The sequence below is a fragment of the Stegodyphus dumicola genome, chromosome 5 (genome assembly GCF_044657685.1).
Source record: "Stegodyphus dumicola isolate Sdum_Otavi_A_Nest chromosome 5, ASM4465768v1".
Classification (NCBI taxonomy): domain Eukaryota; kingdom Metazoa; phylum Arthropoda; class Arachnida; order Araneae; family Eresidae; genus Stegodyphus; species Stegodyphus dumicola.
Window position 1 is genome coordinate 153598612 of NC_140772.1, and position 23216 is coordinate 153621827.

At 29.9% G+C, this 23216-nt stretch overlaps 2 protein-coding genes across 5 annotated transcripts in view; one reads left to right on the top strand and one right to left on the bottom strand.

Annotated features, from left to right (window-relative positions):
- Positions 1–1329: 1329 nt before the first annotated feature.
- Positions 1330–18502, bottom strand: BORCS7 (BLOC-1 related complex subunit 7). Its single transcript, XM_085817261.1, has 5 exons — positions 18259–18502; positions 18040–18102; positions 17905–17948; positions 10850–10870; positions 1330–5423 (listed from the first exon to the last, which is right to left on the bottom strand). The coding sequence occupies exons 1-5, from the start codon at positions 18397–18399 to the stop codon at positions 5372–5374; spliced, it is 321 nt and encodes a 106-aa protein (XP_085673387.1). The 5' UTR covers positions 18400–18502; the 3' UTR covers positions 1330–5371.
- Positions 18503–18758: 256 nt separating this feature from the next.
- HPS1 (Hermansky-Pudlak syndrome 1 protein) overlaps positions 18759–23216 on the top strand; it is a 133554-nt gene continuing 129096 nt past the window's right edge. For all 4 annotated transcript variants that reach the window (XM_085817254.1, XM_085817255.1, XM_035372423.2 and 1 more), the window contains exon 1: positions 18759–19135. In XM_085817254.1, coding sequence (XP_085673380.1) covers positions 19025–19135 — 111 coding nt within the window. In that variant the 5' untranslated portion in view covers positions 18759–19024. The remainder of the gene's footprint in view (positions 19136–23216) is intronic.

The following is a 23216-nucleotide window of genomic DNA, read 5'->3' on the forward strand; positions in this document are numbered from 1 at the left end:
TTAAAATATAAATTGAAATGAATTTAAAAGTTTCATACTACTTAGAAAAACAGACACATATACATATGCAAAAAGAAACAGACACATATACACATGCAAAAAGAAACAGACACATATACACATGCAAAAAGAAACAGACACATATACACATGCAAAAAGAAACACACACAAATCATAAATGCTCCTTTTGTGTGATGCACATTTCTATAGGGGGGAATTAGAAATAAACAAACTAAGTTATATTATTGCTATTATTAATGAAAAGCTTTGACTATTTCATATGAAAGAATTCTAGTAGTTCATTTATTGTCTTAAATGTAACATTTTGAAGACCAATAATAACACTTATGAATCTTATTAAGTTGGAGAGAAAAATATCGTAAATAAATTTTAAAACTTTAATTTTGGAATGTTTTAAAAGCATGATTTTTTTTTTAAAGTTATAATTATAAGGAAATATTTATATGAAAATATTACTGAATTTTGTGCACATGCTGCCATTATAGTATACATTACGTAGGAAGTCTGATGTTTAAGCTGAGGTTGAAGAAATTCTAGCAAACTGCATTTAGCATTATCTAGCCCACCAATATGAGTTGCATCTGTATCACACAAATATATATACAATAAATAAACCTTTCTATGCATTTTGTCAATAAACTTCCTTATCACATTTAAAATCATTTCAGATAGAAATTAACATTATTCCTCAGAATTCAGAACTAAAAATACCTAAATTAGAGACTATGAAGAATAGGTTATAATGGTGACACAACAAATGCAGTTTGTAAAATAGAGCAGTCTTCATGTTTTCATCAAAATCAGGAAATTATAATAATTTCATTATTTTATTAACATTGAAAACATTTTGAAGGACTTAGATTTAATAAGTGTAGACGTGTATCGGAACTTCAGGAAATTTCTGTTATTCTTACAGCTTTACAGGAAAAAAAAAAAAAAAAAAAAAAAGTTTCAGCTATTTGAGCTGACAGATTAATAAGGCAAAAACTGAATCTAAAAAGAGCCTTTAAAATTAAAGGAATGAACAAAACAAAGCAGAATAAATTATGAAAACAAAAGTAAAATTTTCATCGAACAGTCAAGTTAAAAGAAATGAAACATCATATATATATATTTTTTTTAATATATTTTAAAGGAATTTTTATTGCTTAGAAAAACCTACGAAATGCATCTCTTGCTCAAAGATAAAAATAAAAATTATAAGTATTACCTTACTAATCCTGAAACTTTGTCAGTTAGTATTCGTCATCATGGTTTGAAAATGAAAAAGGACAAGAACATATGAATAAAATATATCTTCTCAGGAAATGACTTTTAAGATTTTATTAATAGAAAAGTCATAGAATATACAGGATTCTGAAGAGTAATTTCAAGGCTAAAAGAATTCTGAATACAGCTGTTGTTGATTTCATTAAAATTGAAATTTTCAGTAAGATGAACTATACTGAGCTATGAGTCACACAAAAACATTGCCCAAATGGATTGGAGAGTAATCACAATGGATATTTTCATTACAATACTTCCTTTACTTTGTAGAAGGATGTAAAAAGACGAATGGCAGGCAGTAAGCCCTAGTGTGCTATCAGATGTATTAATGCAGGGCAGTCAATCAAAGCTTGAACATAGATACAATTCCAAACAAGTCAAACAGTTATCCAGAAACCTATCCAAGTTAACCAAAGGTTACTACACCTTCTGAAAATCGGTGTATTGCTATAATAGCTGAGTGGAATTGATGAGTGACTTCCATGACTGTTACATCTATCTATGGTTGTCGTGTCACTTGGTGGTGGTAAGATAATATCTGCCAGTACTGTGTGTTGAAGGCTTCACATGAAAGGATTGTGTGCTGAAGTACTAAGCATTATGCTGCACTAACTGCCCAATAAAGCAAAATTAAAGTAGTGCCATCAACACCTCAAATGGACTGTCTCAGACTGGCATAATGACCTGTTCGTGGCCAAGTCCAGATTTGTCCTGGAATTAGATGATATGCATGAAAAGGTCTGGAGAGAAAATGGTGCAGGAATCAGTCCCAGAGCATCATCAAACATCACACCTTTACAGACAGCAGCATCACGGTGTGGGCTGGAATTTCAGTGGAATAGCACAACCAGCTGCACATCTTTAACGATAGTTCTGTGATGGCAGTGTGGTATCAAGATGAAGTTCTACACCCCATAAGACTACCCTGCAGAAGTTGGTCCTAATTTCCTCTTTAAGGATAATACTCACCTCCATCAAGTGAACATGGCTAAAGAGGAACCAAAGAGTGAGAGATTTCTCATATGGAAAAGCCACCATATTCCTCCAAACTTAATCTCATTAAAATATTTTGTGTTGCTATCAAGCATGCTGTCTTTGCATGTTTACCACCTCCAGCCAGTCTCAGACAGTTGGAACTAACCTAATTGAAGAATGGCTTTTGCAAGCAATAGCAATTTTTGGTCATCTCATTGAAAGCACAAGCAATCACTGTAAACTTTGTGTGAAGGTTTGGATAGTCACATATCTTATTAATGCAAACTTTGTTTGTTTTTAGCTTTAATCATCAATTGTTAATGACTCAAATGTGATGTCATCATGCAACTTCTGAAAATTAAATATTTTGATGTTTGTACATCATACTTGCTTTCTTTCATGCATAAATACATCTGCCATCTTCATGTGAAATTTGGTGTTAGTTAAAGCTACTGTTTCAACTTTTGTTGATGTATGTAACAGACACACACATATACATGCTTATGGTAAGGGTATCATAATTCACAAGACTGCAAAGTAAATCAAATTCTTAAAATAAATTAGTAATCACTATGAATGTAATCAACATTAAAAAAACAAATTATAATAATTCTTAACAGCATATTATTTGAATTTCAAAACCAAAATATATTTGCAGAAAAAAGAAGTTACATACAATTTTAAACAGCACCACAAAACAACAACAACAACAACAACAACAAAAAAAAAAAAAAAAAAAAAAAAAAAAAAAAAAAAAAAAAAACTATAAATCTCTAATATTTTATGTTAAATTTACAAATATTTATCATACAAATACTTTAATTTGAAATAAATATTTAAAACAGTAAAATTTTAAGTTATAGGACACAATGCTTATAATAAAAACACACTGTAAATGACAATTAAGCAGAAACAGAAAGCTTCATAATTGAAATTTATCATTCTGTATTTTGAATTAGTAAAAATTAATTCAAAGTACAACAAAAGGGTAGACAGACTTTTGAGCAAAACGGACAAAAATAACACTATCACTACATGATTCAATAATTTTAACATCATAGTGTGATTTGTATATTGTTATTTCTGTATTAAATACAGTCAAAAGTCGTTAATTCGAACACCCATAATCTGGACCTCAAAGCTACAAACTTTCTGCGCATGCGTCGCGTTGACCTTTACGGCTGCGAATATGCATGTACACATGTGCATAATATGTTTACGCATGCGTGTTTAATGTATAACGGACAGTATAAGCTAAGCTAAAATTATCTAATTCGGTTAATGTTGCAGATTGCGTTGTTCCTTAATCTTCGAATTGGATCCGGCTTATTATTTTTTGCAGACTGTTAGAGCAATTTTATAAAAGTAAGCTTGAACTTTTGATTATGTCAAATAGAATTTCCGATATATATTTACTAATATGTAAAGGATCTACAAAGCAAAAGTATGTTTCAAAGTCCATTAAACAAAAAGTGGAATTGCTGCAAAAAATGGATAAAGGCATTCCGAAACCTGTTTATCAATTTCACGCTGCTCTGCAGCGCTGTGGGTGGGGGGACGCCGCGGTGCGCAATGAATTGGAAGTTGATCTGTCAGCACTATCCTTATCTTCAGGGCAGATGTTTCTATTTTATTTGGCTTATAAATCCTTACCAAATGTAGTATTTCATCTGGATGTACTCTGTCTTTGATATGATTTAAATCAAATTCCTCATCATTATAATTCGCTTCCGATAGTGAAGAAAATGACACAAAGATTATTGAAAATGAAAAAATTTCGATTGACAAATTAGTCGGTATTCTCGATACAGCAATTACAGGACTTGAACAGCGGAACTTTGTAACTGAACAAGAAATTATGTCTGTTTAGAGAATTAAAGAGAAAGTATTATCACATAAAACAAAGCAACTTAAACAACTTACATTGAAAGAAATGTTTAAAAAAGTAAACAAATAAATATTAAGCTTTTTATTTGTAAATTTTGATACCCTTTAGATCATAATTATTCTTTATTTCATAAATTACGGTTTCATATTTTTAATTTTATAATTTCTGCATGCCATCTTACCAGATTTAAACTGATGATCTATAATCCAGAAAAATCGATAATCCGGAATTGCCAAAGTCCCGACGAGTCCGGATTAACGACTTTTGACTGTATATCATAAAATGAATAAAATAACTGCAAAAATGCACACTAAAAATTAAAAGTACTTAAATTTTAGGGAAAAAAAGGACTTAGAATAAAAGTGTGATTTAAAATAGACTTGTTATTCACAGTCTTATGGCTTTCGGGAAATTCATATGTCTAGTCAGAAGAGCTTGCATAATAATCATGATTTTGCTTTGTTAAATATATAAAAGTCAAAGACTGGAATAAAGCCATCTAAATTTGCAAAACTATAGAATTAATACTGGCATGTTTTTCCTTTCTGCATCTATAGTTACTTTATTCCTTTGCTGTAGTGCTTAATACTACATGAAATATGAATTATGCTGAAGAATAATAAAACATTAGATAAGATTTAATACAGATTAAAATATTTTTAATCCATTTGATTCATATGGTTCTAAATTTTTTATTTGAGACAAAATGTTTTTTGACCATGATGACATTTAATGTCAGTTAAAACCTCTTCATCAAATTCATTTCAAGTCTGTAATGTAATAAACAGAAATTAAGCTACAAAAATGTCGTTCATTAAAAATACTTTGTCTTTACACAGACTTGTACAGTTTTAATATTTTGAACAATCATATGTTTAGCACAACAGGGGTCTTAGAAGATTTATTTATTCAACTGAATGAATTACTTTTACAGATTGGTTAACCATGTATCCAATATGCAACAGACCAGAAAAGCAATTAAAAAATTTATCAATAAACATACAAGAAATTAAATGTATGAAAAGCACAGTTAATTCAGATTTACAAAATATTTACAACTGAAATGTATAACACACATCTGAAAATTTTTGTATCATAATTTCAGATCATACCATTTTTTATGACTTTTACAAACACTTCCAATTTGATATCAAAGGAAAATGTAGACTTAGAACATAAAAAATAAGAATAACATTTCAGTACATATTTAGTATTTTTATATCAAGAAAGAATTTTGTGCAGTTGCTCTTTCACATCTTCGATGAGTAACACACTGGAAAAAGAAAATATATTTTAATAAATAACATCTTAATACACCATTTTTGTTTAATCTTTTAAGGATTTTACCAAATAAACATTACTTAAAAAATTTTACAAAATCTAAAAAATTTAATAAAATAGTATATTAATAGATGCATATGTAAAAAAAAAAAAAAAAAACAATTTTCAGAGAATGTAATTTTAGCTGCATTCTAGCATCTAAACACACTGAGATTAAACAGTCAAAGATTAAAGTACTTGAGCAAAATATGATTTATTTCATACTTATGCAACTACCAAAATGTTTATAAATGAAATTAATGAGCAAGTATGGTATACTGCCTCATGGAAACTCTTTGTCACATATTGTCGAAAAATTTAACTTATTGGAATTTTCCATAAAAGATTTATATATAATTCAGCATGAAGTAACTTAAAACCTCAGCATGATGTAACTTAAAATCAAGAATTGATGTGGGCACTTACACATTAAAAGTTAGAGAAAACTTTGGGTAGTACCAAAATATAATTTGCTAATTTATGGTTCCTGTCTCTCTTTGTAACCATACTGTAAATTATGATGATGTTTTTTTCATCAGGTACCTCAATTAGTTTCTCAATCTGTTTCAATATTTTCTATATTTGGTACTTTCTTAACAGGCGCTGAGATTTATTTAATAAAGAAAATATGATGTGAACACCACATGACTTCCTTGTATGGCCTATTAAGTTATACACATTTTTTGCTGCATGTCATTTAAATTTATTTCCTTGAATTTTATTAGAGATATATTTCTCATTCAGTTACTTCAGTTCTCACTTCGCGGCAAACCAAAAATACATAAAAACTCAAAACATCTTCGTTAAAAATTGTAAAATACAGAAAAATATAAAACGCCAAATACAATTTAAAAAAAATTGCAATTAAAATTAGAGTTTCTACACAAAAACAAGCAATTCAGCCAGTGGGCAAAAAGGCAGATTTTTTGGTGTACAAAAGTGAAAGTTTACTTTTTGTCCCACTTGGCAAAAAGATACTGAAAGTACAGAAACTGACTTAATTCACTATTCTACTGAGTTTCAAATGTAAACAAATGGCGGTTCGTTAAACTTAACTCACCAGTTAAACTTTTAAATTGTTGATAATTCTAGAACTATCGCATGTAGATTCACTAAAGGCGTAAAACTTTAACCAGAACATTAAAAACACATAATTCAATCCCTTTTGAAGCAAAAAAATGCCCAATTTACCAACATAAAAGAATAAAAAAACTAAGCTCACTGAGGCTCACAGAGCGGGAGAGGTGCACAACTAACATGTTGTAGCAATCCCATATACAAAATCTCAATGTTATACAGTACAAGTTCTAGAGTTATGCAAGATACGTGCACACATACGTACAGACGTCAAGAAAAAAATATCTTCTGAATCCATATTACAATTCTTTTTGGCAAAAACTATCTTTTATTCCATCTGTACATACAGATGTTGCACAAAAACATTGTTCAAATGTTTTCGAGAGCAGTTGAAATAGATATTTCCTTTGAAATATGATACCCAAAATTTTTTGCGATTGCAATACTTCATTTACTTCATAAAAGGAAGTAAAAAAAGGTATCTTTTTTTCAGAATCATGCAATATTACTAAACATGTTTTAATTCTCATATAATTAAATTCTACACCTCTAAAATATATTATGAACTACAGCACTCAAAAATGCATACAAATGGCATAAATGAGATTAGAAAATAGGTTTAAAGGAACTGGATCTACTCACAACAGCAATAAAATTATTTGTTTATAACTGGTTTTCTTATATTTTACCAAGAAATAGGTAGACTTAAACATCTGAATTTAAAACAATTAACTGATTAAGGAATATCACTGAACCATCAGAGAAGCTGCAAAACCCATTCTGGGAAAAGTTTAAAGGAAAGATCGTTTTTTATTTAGTTATGATATTCAACAAATAGAAGTTACAGATACAGCACATAAAAGATCTTAAATGGTTTTCATAAACTTTCATATTGTATCATTATTGTTTGTCCTTTTCCAAATAAAATCACATATGCATACTTGTCTTGATGCTAGGGTCCCATAATTTTGAAAACACTCAGTTAGCCTATATTTTAGGGTGCCCCTTGGATTATTGCCAAGTTGTTGTTTCATTTATGGTAACTTGAGTAGTTGAATGTTATGGAAACCCTATTATAATCTGATTACGGTGAATTTGACTGATGGAAAAATATTTGTAAGGGCTTATTTCAGTTTTGGATGCCAGTTAAGAATTATGTTGCGTATTGTGTGCTTTGCATTGTAAAATGGATGCCGGTGGTAAGCTGGGTGTGTGGTGGGAAAGAACAAGAGAGAGCAGAAGATGTTTTTTTGAAGTGGTTGAGGGCAGAAAAAAAGAAACTTTGTTGGATGTAATTCGATGGAATTATAAGTGTCCTGTTTGTACGAAGGAAATACGTATGGTCGAACGTAAAGATCTTTCAGATGGCTTTGAATGGGTTTATCACAAGAAAGGCTCAAATGCTCACTATATAAAGAGTTCCATTAGAAAGGGAATATGGTTTTAGGAAAGTTTTTGGATGCTGTTTAAGAATTTTATGTGCCACAGAAATTTCTAAATAAGGTAAGTGGATATTTCCTTTGTGTAGTGCAATATTTCCTTTTTTATGTTATTTCATTGTTTAATTTAAAATGCCATTTATTGAGATTACATATTTTTTGTTTGGCTATAGTGTAGAATTGGGTGCTACTTTAATTTTTAAGTAAAAATAGATCGATGTGTACATGGACAAAGTCAAGTCAGTGCACAATGCCAAGTTTGTACAATTCTGTGATTTTTTTAAAGTGAAAATAGATCAATGTGCCCATGAACACCTAATTTGCAATTCTTTGACTTGTTACTTTGGTTTTGTGATGTGTCCATCTTGAAATTGTGCCTTGCCAAAAATCGCCAGTTTTTGCCAAAGAGGCACCCTTAAATACATTTTTACCAAACAATGAACTGCATGCTGTTTTGTAGAAGGAATGTCACAAATTTTAATCATTTTTCCAAATCACACACACACACAAACAAACAAACAAACAAACAAAAAAAAAAAAAAAAAAAAAAGGATAAATAGCAATTAACTTATATCTTTTTTTACAAAAACTAAACCAGTTTATTGTGAACTAAAAGGGTTTACATAAAACCACAGCAAAGATCTTACGATTGAGTTATGACATTATCATTTTATGCTATGATTGAGTTATGCTTATCCATCATTATTGCTAAATTACACTGTTTGAAGACAATGCTCTTAATGTGCTTACTTACATTTTTGGGACAGAGGTAGGGAAAATCTTAAATTGCACCTCAGCCCACTGGAGACTGGCCAAGATATTTCTCAGTTTTATTAGATAAATCATAATTCTAGCTGAAGCGTTCCGTAGCTCTAAATAAAAAGGGCTCCAGTACTTTTTTAATTAAACAGAGCCAAATTTGAGTAAAAAATTCTTTTGATGTCATAAAAAAATTATTTGAGTAGTAAGTAAGTCTTAAAAATTTATTATAATTTCTGAATATATGCATTTGTTTCCTTGGGAAACACACACTTGGACACAGGCTGAGATTTTTAAGGAAAGCAAAGCCTTCACTTTAAAACCGTTTTCTCTAGGAAGTGCAATAAATTTATGAAAGCAGAATCAGGTAATTTTTCATTCCCGAAAGTACTAGAAGTTATCACTCCAGTTGTGCCATTATATCCACTGATTCAGTATCAGTGGTCAGCAGTTTTGATTACTCATAATTTACAATAAAATGGGGAAAGATAACCATTATTTATATTGCTGTGTGCGTACGCGTTCATAATAAATTAAATGCACAAGTGCGGTGAAAAATGAATAAAATTTATTCTTATCACAGCAAATAAAAACAAAATGCTTAAATTTCCTTAGAGATATTCGTACAATATCCCAATATCTCAAAGTAGTTATCTTTTAAACTATTAAAACGTTCAACAGAACTTAATTCAAAAGAGAAAAGTAATCCGATTTCACCGCGAATTCGCTACAATCATTAACAGCAATAAGTAAACAACTGCAGTTTTCTAAACAATTCATTAAACAACTGGCCTGCAATGTTTTGATCCCGCTTTTTTTAAGCTTTTTAAATGTGCACGAGAATATTCTGGTATTTTCCCAATTTTTCCCCAAAAGCAAAAGCGTACAATTACGAGATATCTATTTATTAAATGCGCGTGCTCCTGTATTTTTAATTTGCCCAGCGTAGCTTTCTCTTCAAATAAGTCTCGTGCTGCATTGCACGATAATATAAAACAATTTTAGTTAATTCTATTTAAAAATAGCTAATTCAGTAAAAAAACCGTAACAATATTTTAGAATGTGCTCTAAGTTATAATAGGCTTAAATTAGTAAAATAATATGATAAATGCCTCCAACGAGTCTAACACTTGGTGAACATGTTTGAAGAAAGCCCCCTTCAATTTTTTTTGAATGATGTAGTCATCTCTCATATTCCGGAAAAATTTTTTCATGTTCTATTATTCTGCTTGAAAACTAGAATTATACCAGCAGTGGATTGTACTCAGAAAGTATTTTTAATGCATATAGTTCTCCATTAAAATTTACTTCCACATTCTGTTTATATATATTCTGTTTCATATATACTGTTTCTAGAAGTTTTTACATTCTTATGAGTGAAACTTTAATAGTTTTATCTTTTTTTAAATAGTATGTTAAAAAAAAGGCAAATTTGCAGTTCTATATTCTTTGAAATAACATGTAATATGGTATATTCAAGGCTTAAATTCAGTCAGAGCTTAGTTCCACTATTTCTTAGTTTGAGTAAAACTGTGATCCCAGTTTGAATCCCAAATAAGACAAGGTCCAGTATTTTATTTTATTATTTAAGAATTTATCATTACTTTAATTTAAACTTATCTCTATATTTTATTTAATTTTAATTATTAATTACTTCATTCGTTATTTTATTTTCCTCGAGAACCTTACGTACGTCTTCGGAACTTTTAATTTTAGAAATTAAGCTCTAGGGGAGGGAAGTTTCTAAACTTAAAAAATATTCCAATTACTTGAATGCTGGACACGTATATACATACTTTTGTAATTTTAAAGGAAACACATTTATGCTTACTTTTAATTTTATAACAATAATTCCATATTTTTTATCATTAGCCAGCATTTTTATATACTGGTTTCAATATTAAAGAAATACATAAAATAAGCCACATAAAACTAAGTAAAGCAGTAATATTTTACAGCAAAATACACTCTTTAATGAAACATGTCAAATAATTGTCATATGGTAAGAGTTTTTGTTTACAATTTTATCATTATAATGAAATAATATATATATATATATATATATAAAAACTGTTAAAGAAAAATTAAAAAAACATAATCTTACTTTTTCTGAATATTATCCAATCTGAATGGGGGAGGAAAGAAAGATTTTCATTAGAATTTAAAAAATGAGAAATTCAAAAATTTAACAATAAGAAAATTTATTATAAATATATGATTTTAGATTCATACACATAAACAATTTTCTTTTCTACAACTTAGTTAAATGTTACCTGAAGATAAAAAATTAATTGTATTAAAGAACTTTTAAAGGAGCAACTGCTGATAGAATTATACAGGGTCTCTGAGAATGAATAGTGTTATTTCATGAAATATCTGTGAAGTGTGCTTTCATTTGATTTCATGCGAAAGTGATTAAAAGTACCTTCATTTAAATCAATCACTGAAAAGGTTATGTGCATGTGTAAATCATTAAAAGTTCTAATCTTACCTCATTAGACCTCTTCCTCTGATATTTGTCAAAAATAAGGTTTATAATAATAAAAAAAAAGGTACTTACGTATTAACGCAACCAGGCCAAAATTCGCATAAATTGCCAAATTTGGCGACCCTACTTACGGCAACCCTACGTGTGTTATACGTAGTTTTGTAAAAAAGAGCATGTGGAGATTCACAAAATTTTCCTGCATTTTCGTGCAAATTTTTGTCATTTATGAGAAAATAGCAGTGTACATGGATAAAGTCAAGAGTGTGCGCAATGCCATTTTTGTGCAATTCTGGGATGTTTTCTAAATAAAAATAAGTCGACGTGTACATGGTTATGGCGAATACGGTTTTCAATCAGTGCTAAAAGAAATAGCCAAAAGATTTCCACCGAAAAAATAATTCTGCAACTTATTCAAATTCGAAACCGGAAGGGTTTAATTGCTATTTTATATTTTAAAACAAAATAATATAAAAACTGTATTAAAAATTATCTGCAATTAATAAATGTACATTTTCTTTCTATTCATAATTTTTTACTCAAACTTACAAATCGCGCCAACCTGGTTGCGATAATACGTAAGTACCAAAAAAAAAATTACAATCTTGATCATTTCAAGGAGAAAATCACTTTTGCAAATGTAAGCTACAGCACATTCTTGCTAAAGTATGGTTCAAAACTGAATATTGCTATTATATCTGTTGTGCTGTTAGTGATGTGTTCGATCTCAGTAACCTGTCATTTTCTTCACTATTGGTTAATGATACTGAAAATTGAGGAGCAACAAGTTTTAAGTTATTGGTACTTCCTTCTCTTTACAGCCTCCATTTTTTTATATATTACTAAGATAAGCAATAAATTGTCAGCATATATCACAAAAGGGAACTACTCTGATATGTGCCCTCAAGTCCGCAAATTTCTCGCCAAACGTTTGTGGCGAGAAACTCCATGCTGCCATGTTGCTATCTAAATTTTTTTTCTACATTTCGAACTTTAAGCCTAAAATGTCTCCAAAAACCATGTTTTAAACACACAATTTAAGCTAAAAATCTGAAAAAAAAAAAAAAAAAAAAAAAAAAAAAAAAAAAAAAAAAAACAGATAGCAAAACTGTTTCTAACCAAAATTTATTTGACAAGAGTCCATGTATACAGCGATATGTTTTAACTTAAAAAAAACATCTACGAATTGCACAATTTAGGCAACAAACGAATCTACGAACTACGCACATCTCACTTTAATAAATTAACATAACAACAATAAATTTCAAAGAATAAGATGTATACAGCGTTCTGTTTCAACTTTAAAAAACATCTATGAATTGCACAATTTAGACGGTACGCACAAATCAACAAAATAACTAAAATAAATTTCAAACAATTCAAAAAAACAACAATGACAGAAATTCATACTAAAAAAATGAACATAACATTCTACAAAATAAGAACAAGAATAAAATGCACTTACCATGAATTAATGCTTTTTTGAACAGCAGAAATACCAATTTCATACTGCTTTTAACATGCTGCCACGTAATCACTATCGTATTTATTATATGATAGCCAAACACACTATCCAGAAAATTCATACTATGGTTCACAAATAAATAAAACAACAAATAATCACAAATCCTTACTTCTATCATGCACAGTCACTAAAAATAATCTCCCAGACCCTCTTTCCACCTCTCAACAGGATGGTCACGACGATATTTCCTTTTGCCGAACTTCAACAACTTTCACCATTTTAGCTTCTCAGACACAGAGCATGACGCGAACCAATGAAAGATTTTTTGGCTGATCTTTACAATATGGTAACTGGTAGTTTGGCGACATTTTGGAGGCGATAAAGGTTACTACCTGGGACTTTGGTAATAATGTGAGCAGTACTCAGTTCCGATTACGCATTATTTTGTGTGAGGGAAATGAGAGATCATGTGATATGTCATGTGATATTAATGGACGAATTACGGTTCTTTAATCGGAAAAGGGGGGAAATCGGGAAAAAATCTGGAAATTTTGTATTTGCCTTTATTCTGTGTTGTGTGAAACAGTGTTCGTTAATTTTTGGATCCCATGGACCTAACTAAAGTGAATTCGAAATGGGTATTTAGTGGGATTGAAAGGGGTAATAAGCGTTTCTTTAAGGTTGTGCGAGATAGAAGTAAAGATGTTTTATTAAGTTATTTATTTTACCTGGTACCTTGGTGTGAACTATAAGTAGGATTTTAAAGATCCTGAAACAGAAATGAGAAAAGTTTATCGGACACGTAATCAAGATTCTGAAGAAGAATAGGTAAGTTAGTATTTTTAATTATTTGAGGATATTATTTTTATGCATTGTTCTAAATGTAAGGTGGAAGTAAAGTAATTTGCGTAAACGTGCATGGAAATAATTTAAATATTTGACAATAAGTATTTGTAACCATTTGTAATGAAGTAAAGGTATGAATTAGTTAGTGACGTTTGTAATATAATAGATAATGTAGAGGTAAAAGTTCTTGGATATTTCTTTTTTTTTATACGGGGAAATGTTCATATTTGGAAAGGGTATGTACATTTTCGCGATCAGGTAATTTCATATATGCTCTTTTTACCGGGTTTAAAGATTCAGAAAATTGTTATGCATTTTCGTGAAATTTTTCTAATTTATGAGAAAAAAGCAGTGTACATGGATATAGTGAAGAGTGTGTGCAATGCCATTTTTGTGCAATTCTGGGATGTTTTTTTAAGTAAAAATAAGTCGACGTGTACATGGTTTAGTGATATTTTAATTAAATGACAGTTATTTTGTGAATTTTATGTTTGTAGGAATTTGGTATACGTTTAAGTTGAAGTAAACGTGCATGGAAATAATTTAAATATTTGACACTAAGTATTTGTAATGCTTGTGGTATGAATTCGTTGGTGACGTGTATAATATAATAGATGATTTAGAGGTAAAAGTTTTTGGATATTTTATTTATTTTATATGTGGAAATGTTCATATTTGGAAAGGGTATAAACTTTTTCGCGATCAGGTAATTTCATATATGTTCTTTTTACCGGGTTTAAAGATTCAGAAAATTGTCATGTATTTTCGTGAAATTTTTCTAATTTATGAGAAAAAAGCAGTGTACATGGATATAGTGAAGAGTGTGCACAATGCCATTTTTGTGCAATTCTGGGATATTTTTTTTAAGTAAAAATAAGTCGACGTGTACATGGTTTACGTGTATGTGTTATTTTGAAAAACGCGTAAGGAGTATGGTATTGTGCACTTTTTCCCAATTTTGCAGTGAATATTTGTCATGATTAAGCAGTTTTGTTAGATAAAATTTCTAGCATAAGTGTAATTCGGCTAGTAGGTTGTTGGAAGAAGTGTTCAGTAGATAAAAAGAAAAGAAACATGTCTTTACTTCGTGAAGACAAAATGGCGGCGGGAAAAAAAAATAGAGGGTTGCTGTAGGAGAGTTGGTCGGCAAATTTTCGCCAAAAAAACGCCAAGTTACCATAACGTAAAGATCAACCGATTTTTCAACATCAACAGGGTTGCCATACAACACGCTATCGTGCCAAAAACCAGCGCAGAACACATATCCCCACATTTGGTGAAATTGGGGCGTGTATGAGAGTTGTACCAATTTTTGATATCCTGATGTCGGAAAATGTCATATTACGACTTTTACATTTTATGTGTATTAATTTTGAATAATCAGTTCCTCTTATTATTAAAAATAACTATTTAATATTTTATAACAGAATTTCATTTAAGATTATGAATTATTAAACCAAATACAAGTTATGTAAATTAAATAATTGGATTTTATTCTTACACTCTGTAAAAAACATGTATTAAAATTTATTAAAGAAATTTTCTTAAAATCTAATTTGTTTAGTAAAATCAAGTTAAGCACCTTCAGTTTTATCTAGTTCAGATGCTCAACTTTCACAACATATTTTTTTTTTTTTTTTTTTTTGCTATGCTGCATGTACATGCAAAAACTTTAGTACATGATGAAAAAAAGTACATTGTAAAAAAAAAATAAATAAATAAAAATAAAATCATAACTATTATTATTGAAAAAATGCATCATAACCTACAAAAAGTAATGCATAATGATCTATAAAATGCAATTACAAAGGACAAAAAATTTACTCACTTTTTACCATGTTATAATTTATAAAAATATGCATCATCCAATTTCACTTAAAGTTCAAAATGATGCACCCAATACACAGCAAGTTCCATTGGTAGGTGGGGGGGGGGCTTAAAAAATTAGGTGCACCTAGAGATTGATGTCACATCTAATTTTTTTTTAAATACAGAATATGCAGATTTCACTTTTTTGAAAATATTTAATCTATGGTTTTAATAAAAAACAATTCAAATAATTTATTATTTTAAATTAACATTATGTAAGAAATTATTCTTTCAGTACTAATTTTTTAAGTAACATTTTCAAAAAGAGGTATGGTCAATTAAAAAGTATTAGAAAGGCATTTCTAAGACTTTCAATCCATAGCAGTGAGAAGGGATGTATCCACAATGTTTTAGTATTTTTTGATAAAGATAACATTTAAAAAAATGCAGTGAAAAGGCTACCTTTCAAAGCCCTGACTGCTTAGGGCATGCTTTCCCCCCCTCACCTCACTTGGACTGCAAGGAGGGCATCTCAATGTATTCTAAATTCCTCCTGAGAAATAAACACAAACTTGGCAATCTTCGGTTTATTATAACAAGAGCTTTAAAGATAAGAAAGGGCCAAATATTTTTTTCTCAAATTTATGATTAATTACATAATTTTTTCAACAAGAAAATTAGTTAATGTTTCTTAACAACTGCACATAGTTTTCATCTGTTTCTGCATTTATGTCCAGTATTTCCAGCTACATAATGAGAATTACGGAATAAAATGAAATATGTCTACTGTGATTACACAGAATTTATAAAATTTTATAATTTTATTTTAAATTAATCAGTAGTGGCTACAAAATGAAAAATGCATTAAAATTTTCAGTTGCTTTCAACATCTTTTAAAAAAGAAACAGCAACTTAACAAACTGCTCGTAGTATTGTTACAAGAATGTGAAATTAATTTATAAGGTATTTCACATTTTTTATTCATCTTTACTGAGTGCACATATTTTTCAATTGCCAGTATATTGTAATTGTTTCTTCTTTTTACCAGTTTCATTTCATTTGAATATACAAAAAACTTATATGCACTAGCAATTAAACAAATTTTCATTTCTTGTTTCCTCAAATGCATTTAAAGGAAAAAAAAAAAAAAAAAGACTGAAGTAATTTCTATCTTTTAACAGAAAACTATACAACAATCTATTTAAATACCCCATTCAAAAACGTTAGCATGAAATATACATTTTTCAGTAATTAAAAAACAAAAATCAAACATGTTCAAAACAATTAAGCTCTAAACATTTACGAAAAAATTTGTTCATATTGAATTAATATTCAGAGAAATTCACCTGCAAAATAAACTATTTACATTTCCTTTTTTACACTCAGGTAAATGAACAAGACTAAGGTTATAAGATAACAAGGAAAGAAAATCCAGAAAAATAGCTACAGTCAAAAGTCGTTAATTCGGACACCCATAATCCGGACCTCAAAGCTACAAACTTTCTAGGCATTTACGAGTGCGCGTAAGATCTTTACGGCTGCGAATATGGGTGTGCGCATGCGCGTTTAATGTGTAACGGACAGTATATGCTAAAAATTATCTAATTCAGTTAATGTTGCAGATTGCGTTGTTCCTTAATCTTCGAATGGATCCGGTTTAATATTTTTTGCAGACTGTTAGAGCAATTTTATAAAAGTAAGCTTAACTTTCGATTATGTCAAATAGAATTTCCGATATATATTTACTAATATGTAAAGGATCTACAAAGCGAAAGTATGTTTCGAAATCCGAAATCTGTTTATCAATTTCACGCCGCGGCGCGCAATGAATTGAAGTTGATCTGTCAGCACTATCCTTATCTTCAGGGCAGATGTTTTTATTTTACTTGGCTTATAATTCCTTACTAAATGTAGTATTTCATCTCGATGTACTCCGTCTTTGATATGATTTAAATCAAGTTCCTCGTCATTATAATTCGCTTCCGATAGTGAAGAAAGTGACCCAGAGGTTATTGAAAACGAAAAAATTTCCATTGACAAATTAATCGGTATTCTCAACACAGCAATTATAGGACTTGAACAGCGGAACTTTGTAACTAAACAAGAAATTATGTCTGTTAAATAGAATTAAAGAGAAAGTATTATCACATGAAACGAAGCAACTTAAACAACTTACATTGAAAGAAATGTTTAATAAAGTAAACAAATAAATATTAAGCTTTTTCTTTTTGTAAATTATGATACCCATGAGATCATAATTGTTCTTCATTTCATAAATTACGGTTTCATATTTTTAATTTTGTAATTTCTACATGCCATCTTACCAGATTTAAACTGATGATCTATAATCTGGAAAAATCGATAATCCGGAATCGTTTAAGTCCCGACGAGTCCGGATTAACGACTTTTGACTGTATTTTAATTATTTAAAACTGAATTGGTGACACTTAATGACAGAATATAGCAATCTAGGAATTAATTAGATAATCACAAAAGGAATCACTAATCAAGAAATGACAATAATAAAGAAATAACAAAAAGTTGAAATACTTACTGTAAATTCAGATGATTTGTCAACAGTTGCATTCTTTTGAGATTCTAGTGAGGAAAAATATGGATATATACAATGAAAGGTTCCACTGTTTAGTGTTCCAGTTTAGTAAATAAAGGGAAAACAGAATATACTTACAGTTTCAGAATTGTCAAGGGCATATTCTTGCAAAGCAAAATTACGTGCAGTGTGCATTAGCGTCTACAAAGAACGAAAGGCAGTTTTAATTAGGAATTAGCAATAGTATTAATACCAAATGAATGGACACATTTCAAGAAATGACAATTTATAAAAAAATTACTTAACATATTCAGATCGTTATGAATCCATGAATCAAAATATTTAATAGAAACAAACCTCATTAGACTTCGAACCACGAACTATCTGTTTCGCTAAAGTTCCAGTGCCTATTACGTTTACTTGAATTCTGTCTGATAAACGAGCTTTAGATTCAGTGAACAAATTCCTTGCACTAGATGCTGATGTAGGGGCACTCATCTTAAAATATGTACTTTAATAATTACGTCAAACTATATCTACATGTACGAAATTCCGTCAAACTTTCCTGTTTACATCCAACATGGATTTCTTTCCTAAATTTAGATGTTTGCCTCCTGGACAATATTTATTCCTAAATATTTGATTAATTCTGTTATAAAATTCAAATTAATCTATAAATTAAAGGATTAAAATAGATATCTGTGAAAAATTTACAATACCAAGAAATGTATATAGATAGAATTGCCTGTGATAGAACAAGTAATAGAACAATCTTTAACCCATAGTGGAGTAAGATCATAACTTATTTTATTTGTAACAAGGAATAATACTACTCAACATTTGCGCAGTATCACGAGTTCTTCTTAGCAGACGTGCCTATGTTTACAGTTTCTGAAATATTTGGCGGGATTTTGATGTTGCAGATAAAGCTAGAAGCAGGCGGTCGTCATGCCGTTTTATTAGATTTAAAATAGTATTTTATTATTCATATTTTCGAATCGTAAGATGTAGATATGTTTCTATTTTTTAACGTTCCGTTTCTTAACTCCATTTAGTTCATGAGTTGCTTCATATGAAAGAACGCAAAAAATATATCTTTGTTTAAAATATTAGATCTTTAATAATGAAAGGTATTATAATGTTTGATAATTTAAATGATTTGACATTTTTCGATGTTGATGAAGAATTATCACAACATGTACAATATTTAGCGTCGAAAGATGGATTGTTAGAGGTAGTATTTCAAGAATATTTGTTCTTTTCCCATGTATATATATTTCTGTTGAAAATCCTAGTAAAATTCTTTTCTTTAGATGCTTTTTATATGTTGATGCATAAAATGTAATGATATATGTATGCATAAAATGTGATATATGTATGCACATATGTGTAATGATATGTGTGCGAGTAGATATGTGTATGTATAAAAAGTAAAAAATATTCTTCATCTTGAATTCATATCCTGCTTCCATTTTACGCAAATGTAGCAGCATTAATTAGAGACTTTTTAAAAAAATTATGTATAATTTTTGTTAGATAATTAGGAAATAAGTCTAAGAAATTGTCAATTTTATCAAATACAAAAAATGACCTTATCTTACTTAAAAAATTCAAAATGTTGTCAAATAGGATCATATTTTTTTATTGTTATATCATTTTCCTGTTTGACTTTGTGTTTGAAAATTGCACCTTAATGAAAAATTTAAAATAAAATGAGATCCTTTTTTAGTAGGTAAATTATTTTTCCAAAGTATGTAAATGCCTTTTTGCATTTAAGCAGGAATATGATTTGGGGAGAAATTTTTTTGGGAAGCTGCTTACTGTTTATGTTAAACATCATGAAAATCATAAAAATAGTAAGTGCGCTTTTTGATTTCCCCTTCTCACATATTTCCTCCCGACCTTATTTAAGGAACTTCTGATTTACTCACATAGCACTCAAACTTTTATCTGAACTTCTTTCTTTAAGAAGTAGTTTTTATAATGATTTTTCTGAAGATTGCTAAGCATATGCCAAGAGAAAAATTTTCATAATGGTATACCTCATAAAATGTGCTGGTCCCCTTGTGAAGGTTGGTATAAACTAAATCAAACAAATTATATTTTTGCCTTAAAACCATTATTGCAGAATGACACTTACATGTATTTTAAGTAGTAATAGTATGATTAAACTTAGTGGTGCTACAGATAACTGCAAGCATTCGACTATGGTATAGTTCTATGCATTTACTATTGGTATAGTTCAGTGTTTGTCTGTGTTTGCTTGCACCCATAGGCATAGCCAGGGAGTTGCAGGGAGGGGCCCTTGCATCCCCTAAGTGAATGCAACTTTTTTTTTTTTTTTTTTTGAACTAACAAGTTAGGGAAAAGTTTTCTCTGTTTCTTATTCTTTAAGTCCCCTCCCCTTGGGTCTTCTGTAGAATCTCTTAGCCGAACGACTTTAATCTTTTCCCAGCTACAAATATTTTCACAGTCAGTCATACATGTGTCGGGACATCCTTTTGCTTACATCACCTTAAACAATATAAATAAGTAATGAATGTCTGGTTGTAATTCCATGATTTTCCTATAAACAAGCGTTCCCCTTTGTTCAGCCTAAGTATAATTTTTAGTACCATGGGGGCTAATGAGAGGCTTCTTTGTGACGATGACATTGACAAGTTCCAGCTCTCTATCTTTGGTTAATGACAAAGGGAAAGAAAATTGTTGCAAAACTCTTTCTTGATTCAAGTCATTATAGTGTTTTAAATTTGACAAAATGCTTAGTGGTAATTAAAGAAATGAACGTATAATAATTCATTTAATCTGTTCGAAAAACACTTGCACATGGATCAAGGAAGTTTAAAGTTTCGGAGTACTTAGACACGAAGCCTTTACCTGCATATCATCAATGTATTAAAATTATCATCAAAAGAGGGTTTCATCAAATAAGGTAAAAATTTTGAAAAGACAAAAATAAAAGCTTTAAAGAAAAATTGCCTTTGCACTGAGTGAAAACATAAAAACTCGGAAAGTTGTATAAATTAAAATTTTTGCATCAAAAAAATTAAAAACCAGAATAATTTTGATGGAGAGATCAATGTCGAATAGTTCTCAAAAGAATAATAAAAGAGATACATTTCCTTGAACCTTCATAATCCTACTGTGTGATTGTCAACAACGTGGAGAGGAAACACCTGCGGAGATCAGTTGAATGACCTCGCGAATGAATGCTTCAGAGTTGGGAGAGGGGAATCGCTTATGAGTCGCAACTTGCACATGGGGTTTAAAGCTTTATGACAATAAATCAGAATTAAAAAAAAGGATCATATTAGCCATGCAAATCACTGATCCCTTCTCACATCTCTACTTATGATTTTGCCCCTGCATAGTCTGTTGTTTTCTGTAGAGGAAAAATTTATTAGTGTTACGTATTAGATTAGTGTTCTTTGCACTTGTTTTTCAATCTATGATAAACTTTTACGATTCATAATAGCTAGCATATGTATTGACTTTTTGCTGCTATAAATATAAGAAAGATGGATAATATAAATAAGAAGCAAAAACTTAATTGTAATTGTACAATTAAGTTTTTGCATCTTATTTCTATCTGTAACCAGAGTTTGAGTAACCCACAAGACATCTTAGGTATTGCTTAATATCATTCAGAACAAATGCCTCTTTATTCATACAGAAACAAAAGCCGAGATATGAGGAGTTGAAGCAAGATTTACTAGAACCCATGCAGCAGTTAGGCCATTTTTTGATTTATTATTTGATAATCTAAAAATTCAGGCTCATTTCATAAGCTGTGGTGACTTATAATAAATAAAAACTGAGCTTAAATCAGAATAGTCACATAACTTTTAGTATAAATTTAGACTATTTTGGTATAAATTTATACTACCGAAGGCATCCCGATGAAATTAATATACTTGGGAAAAATAATTTAATGCAAAGACGTTTATTGAATTAAATGCATGCACATGACTTTTCAATTTGTAGCGAATGCCAAAGTTACATGTAACAAAAATTAAAGACTTTTCTCCCTCCATGTATGGGGCAAGGGGAGTTACAACAATTGTACAATTAATTTTATTTTTTGAAAAAGATGGATGTTTCAAATATTTTTTTTCTTATCATTATCATCAAAGAAAAGTTGGTTAGAGTAGACTGAAGGGTATCCCTTGTATTATTGCAAAGATGGGTTGATCTTTGGATTATGGTAACTTGGCGATTTTTTGGCGAAAATTTGGCGACCAACTCTGCTACAGCCACCCTCTATTTTTTTTTCGCCGCCATTTTGTCTTCACGAAGTAAAGACATGTTTCTTTTCTTTTTATTTACTCAACACCTTTTTCCAACAACCTACTAGCCGAATTACACTTATGCTAGAAATTTTATGTAACAAAACTGCTTAATCATGACAAATATTAACTGCAAAATTAGGAAAAAGTGCACAATCGCAAACTCCTTGCACGTTTTTCAGAATAGCATATACACATAAACCACTTACACGTCGACTTATTTTTACTTAAAAAAACATCCCAGAATTGCACAAAAATGGCATTGCACACACTCTTAACTTTATCCATCTACGCTGCTATTTTCTCATAAATTACAAAAATTTGCACAAAAATGCAGGAAAATTTCTGAATCTTTAAACTCGGTAAAAAACACGTATATGAAATTACCTGATTGCGAAAAAGTATATACCCTTTCCAAGGATGAACATTTCCACGTATAAAATAAATAAAATATCCAAAAACTTTTACCTCTAAATTATCTATTACAGTCAAAAGTCGTTAATTCGTACACCCATAATCCGGAATGATCTATAATCTGGACCTCAAAGCTACAAACTTTCTGCACATGCGTCGCATTCATGCATGCGCGCAGGCGTTTATGAGAGCGCGTAAGACCTTTATGGCTGCTAATATGTTTGTGCGCATGCGCATTTAATGTGTAACGGAGGTATAAGCTGAGCTAAAATTATCTAATTCAGTTAATGTTGCAGATTGCGTTGTTCCTTAATCTTCGAATTGGATACGGCTTATTATTTTTTGCAGACTGTTAGAGCAATTTCATAAAAGTAAGCTTGAACTTTTGATAATGTCAAATAGAATTTTCGATATATATTTACTAATATGTAATTTGTATCTACAAAGCGAAAGTATGTTTTGAAATCCGAAATCTGTTTATCAATTTCACACCGAGGATTGGAAGTTGATCTGTCAGCACTATCCTTATCTTCAGGGCAGATGTTTTTATTTTATTTGGCTTATAATTCCTTACTAAGTGTAGTATTTTATCTCGATGTACTCGGTCTTTGATAT

Bases quoted from the DNA above. Each gene is read 5' to 3' on its own strand.
- BORCS7 (XM_085817261.1), bottom strand. From the start codon at position 18,399: ATGAGTGCCCCTACATCAGCATCTAGTGCAAGGAATTTGTTCACTGAA. The intron at 17,949-18,039 runs GTAAGTATATTC...TTTCCTCACTAG, and splicing joins CCCTTGACAATTCTGAAACT to AATCTCAAAAGAATGCAACT. The intron at 5,424-10,849 runs GTAAGATTATGT...TTCTTTTTCCAG, and splicing joins TTGGATAATATTCAGAAAAA to TGTGTTACTCATCGAAGATG.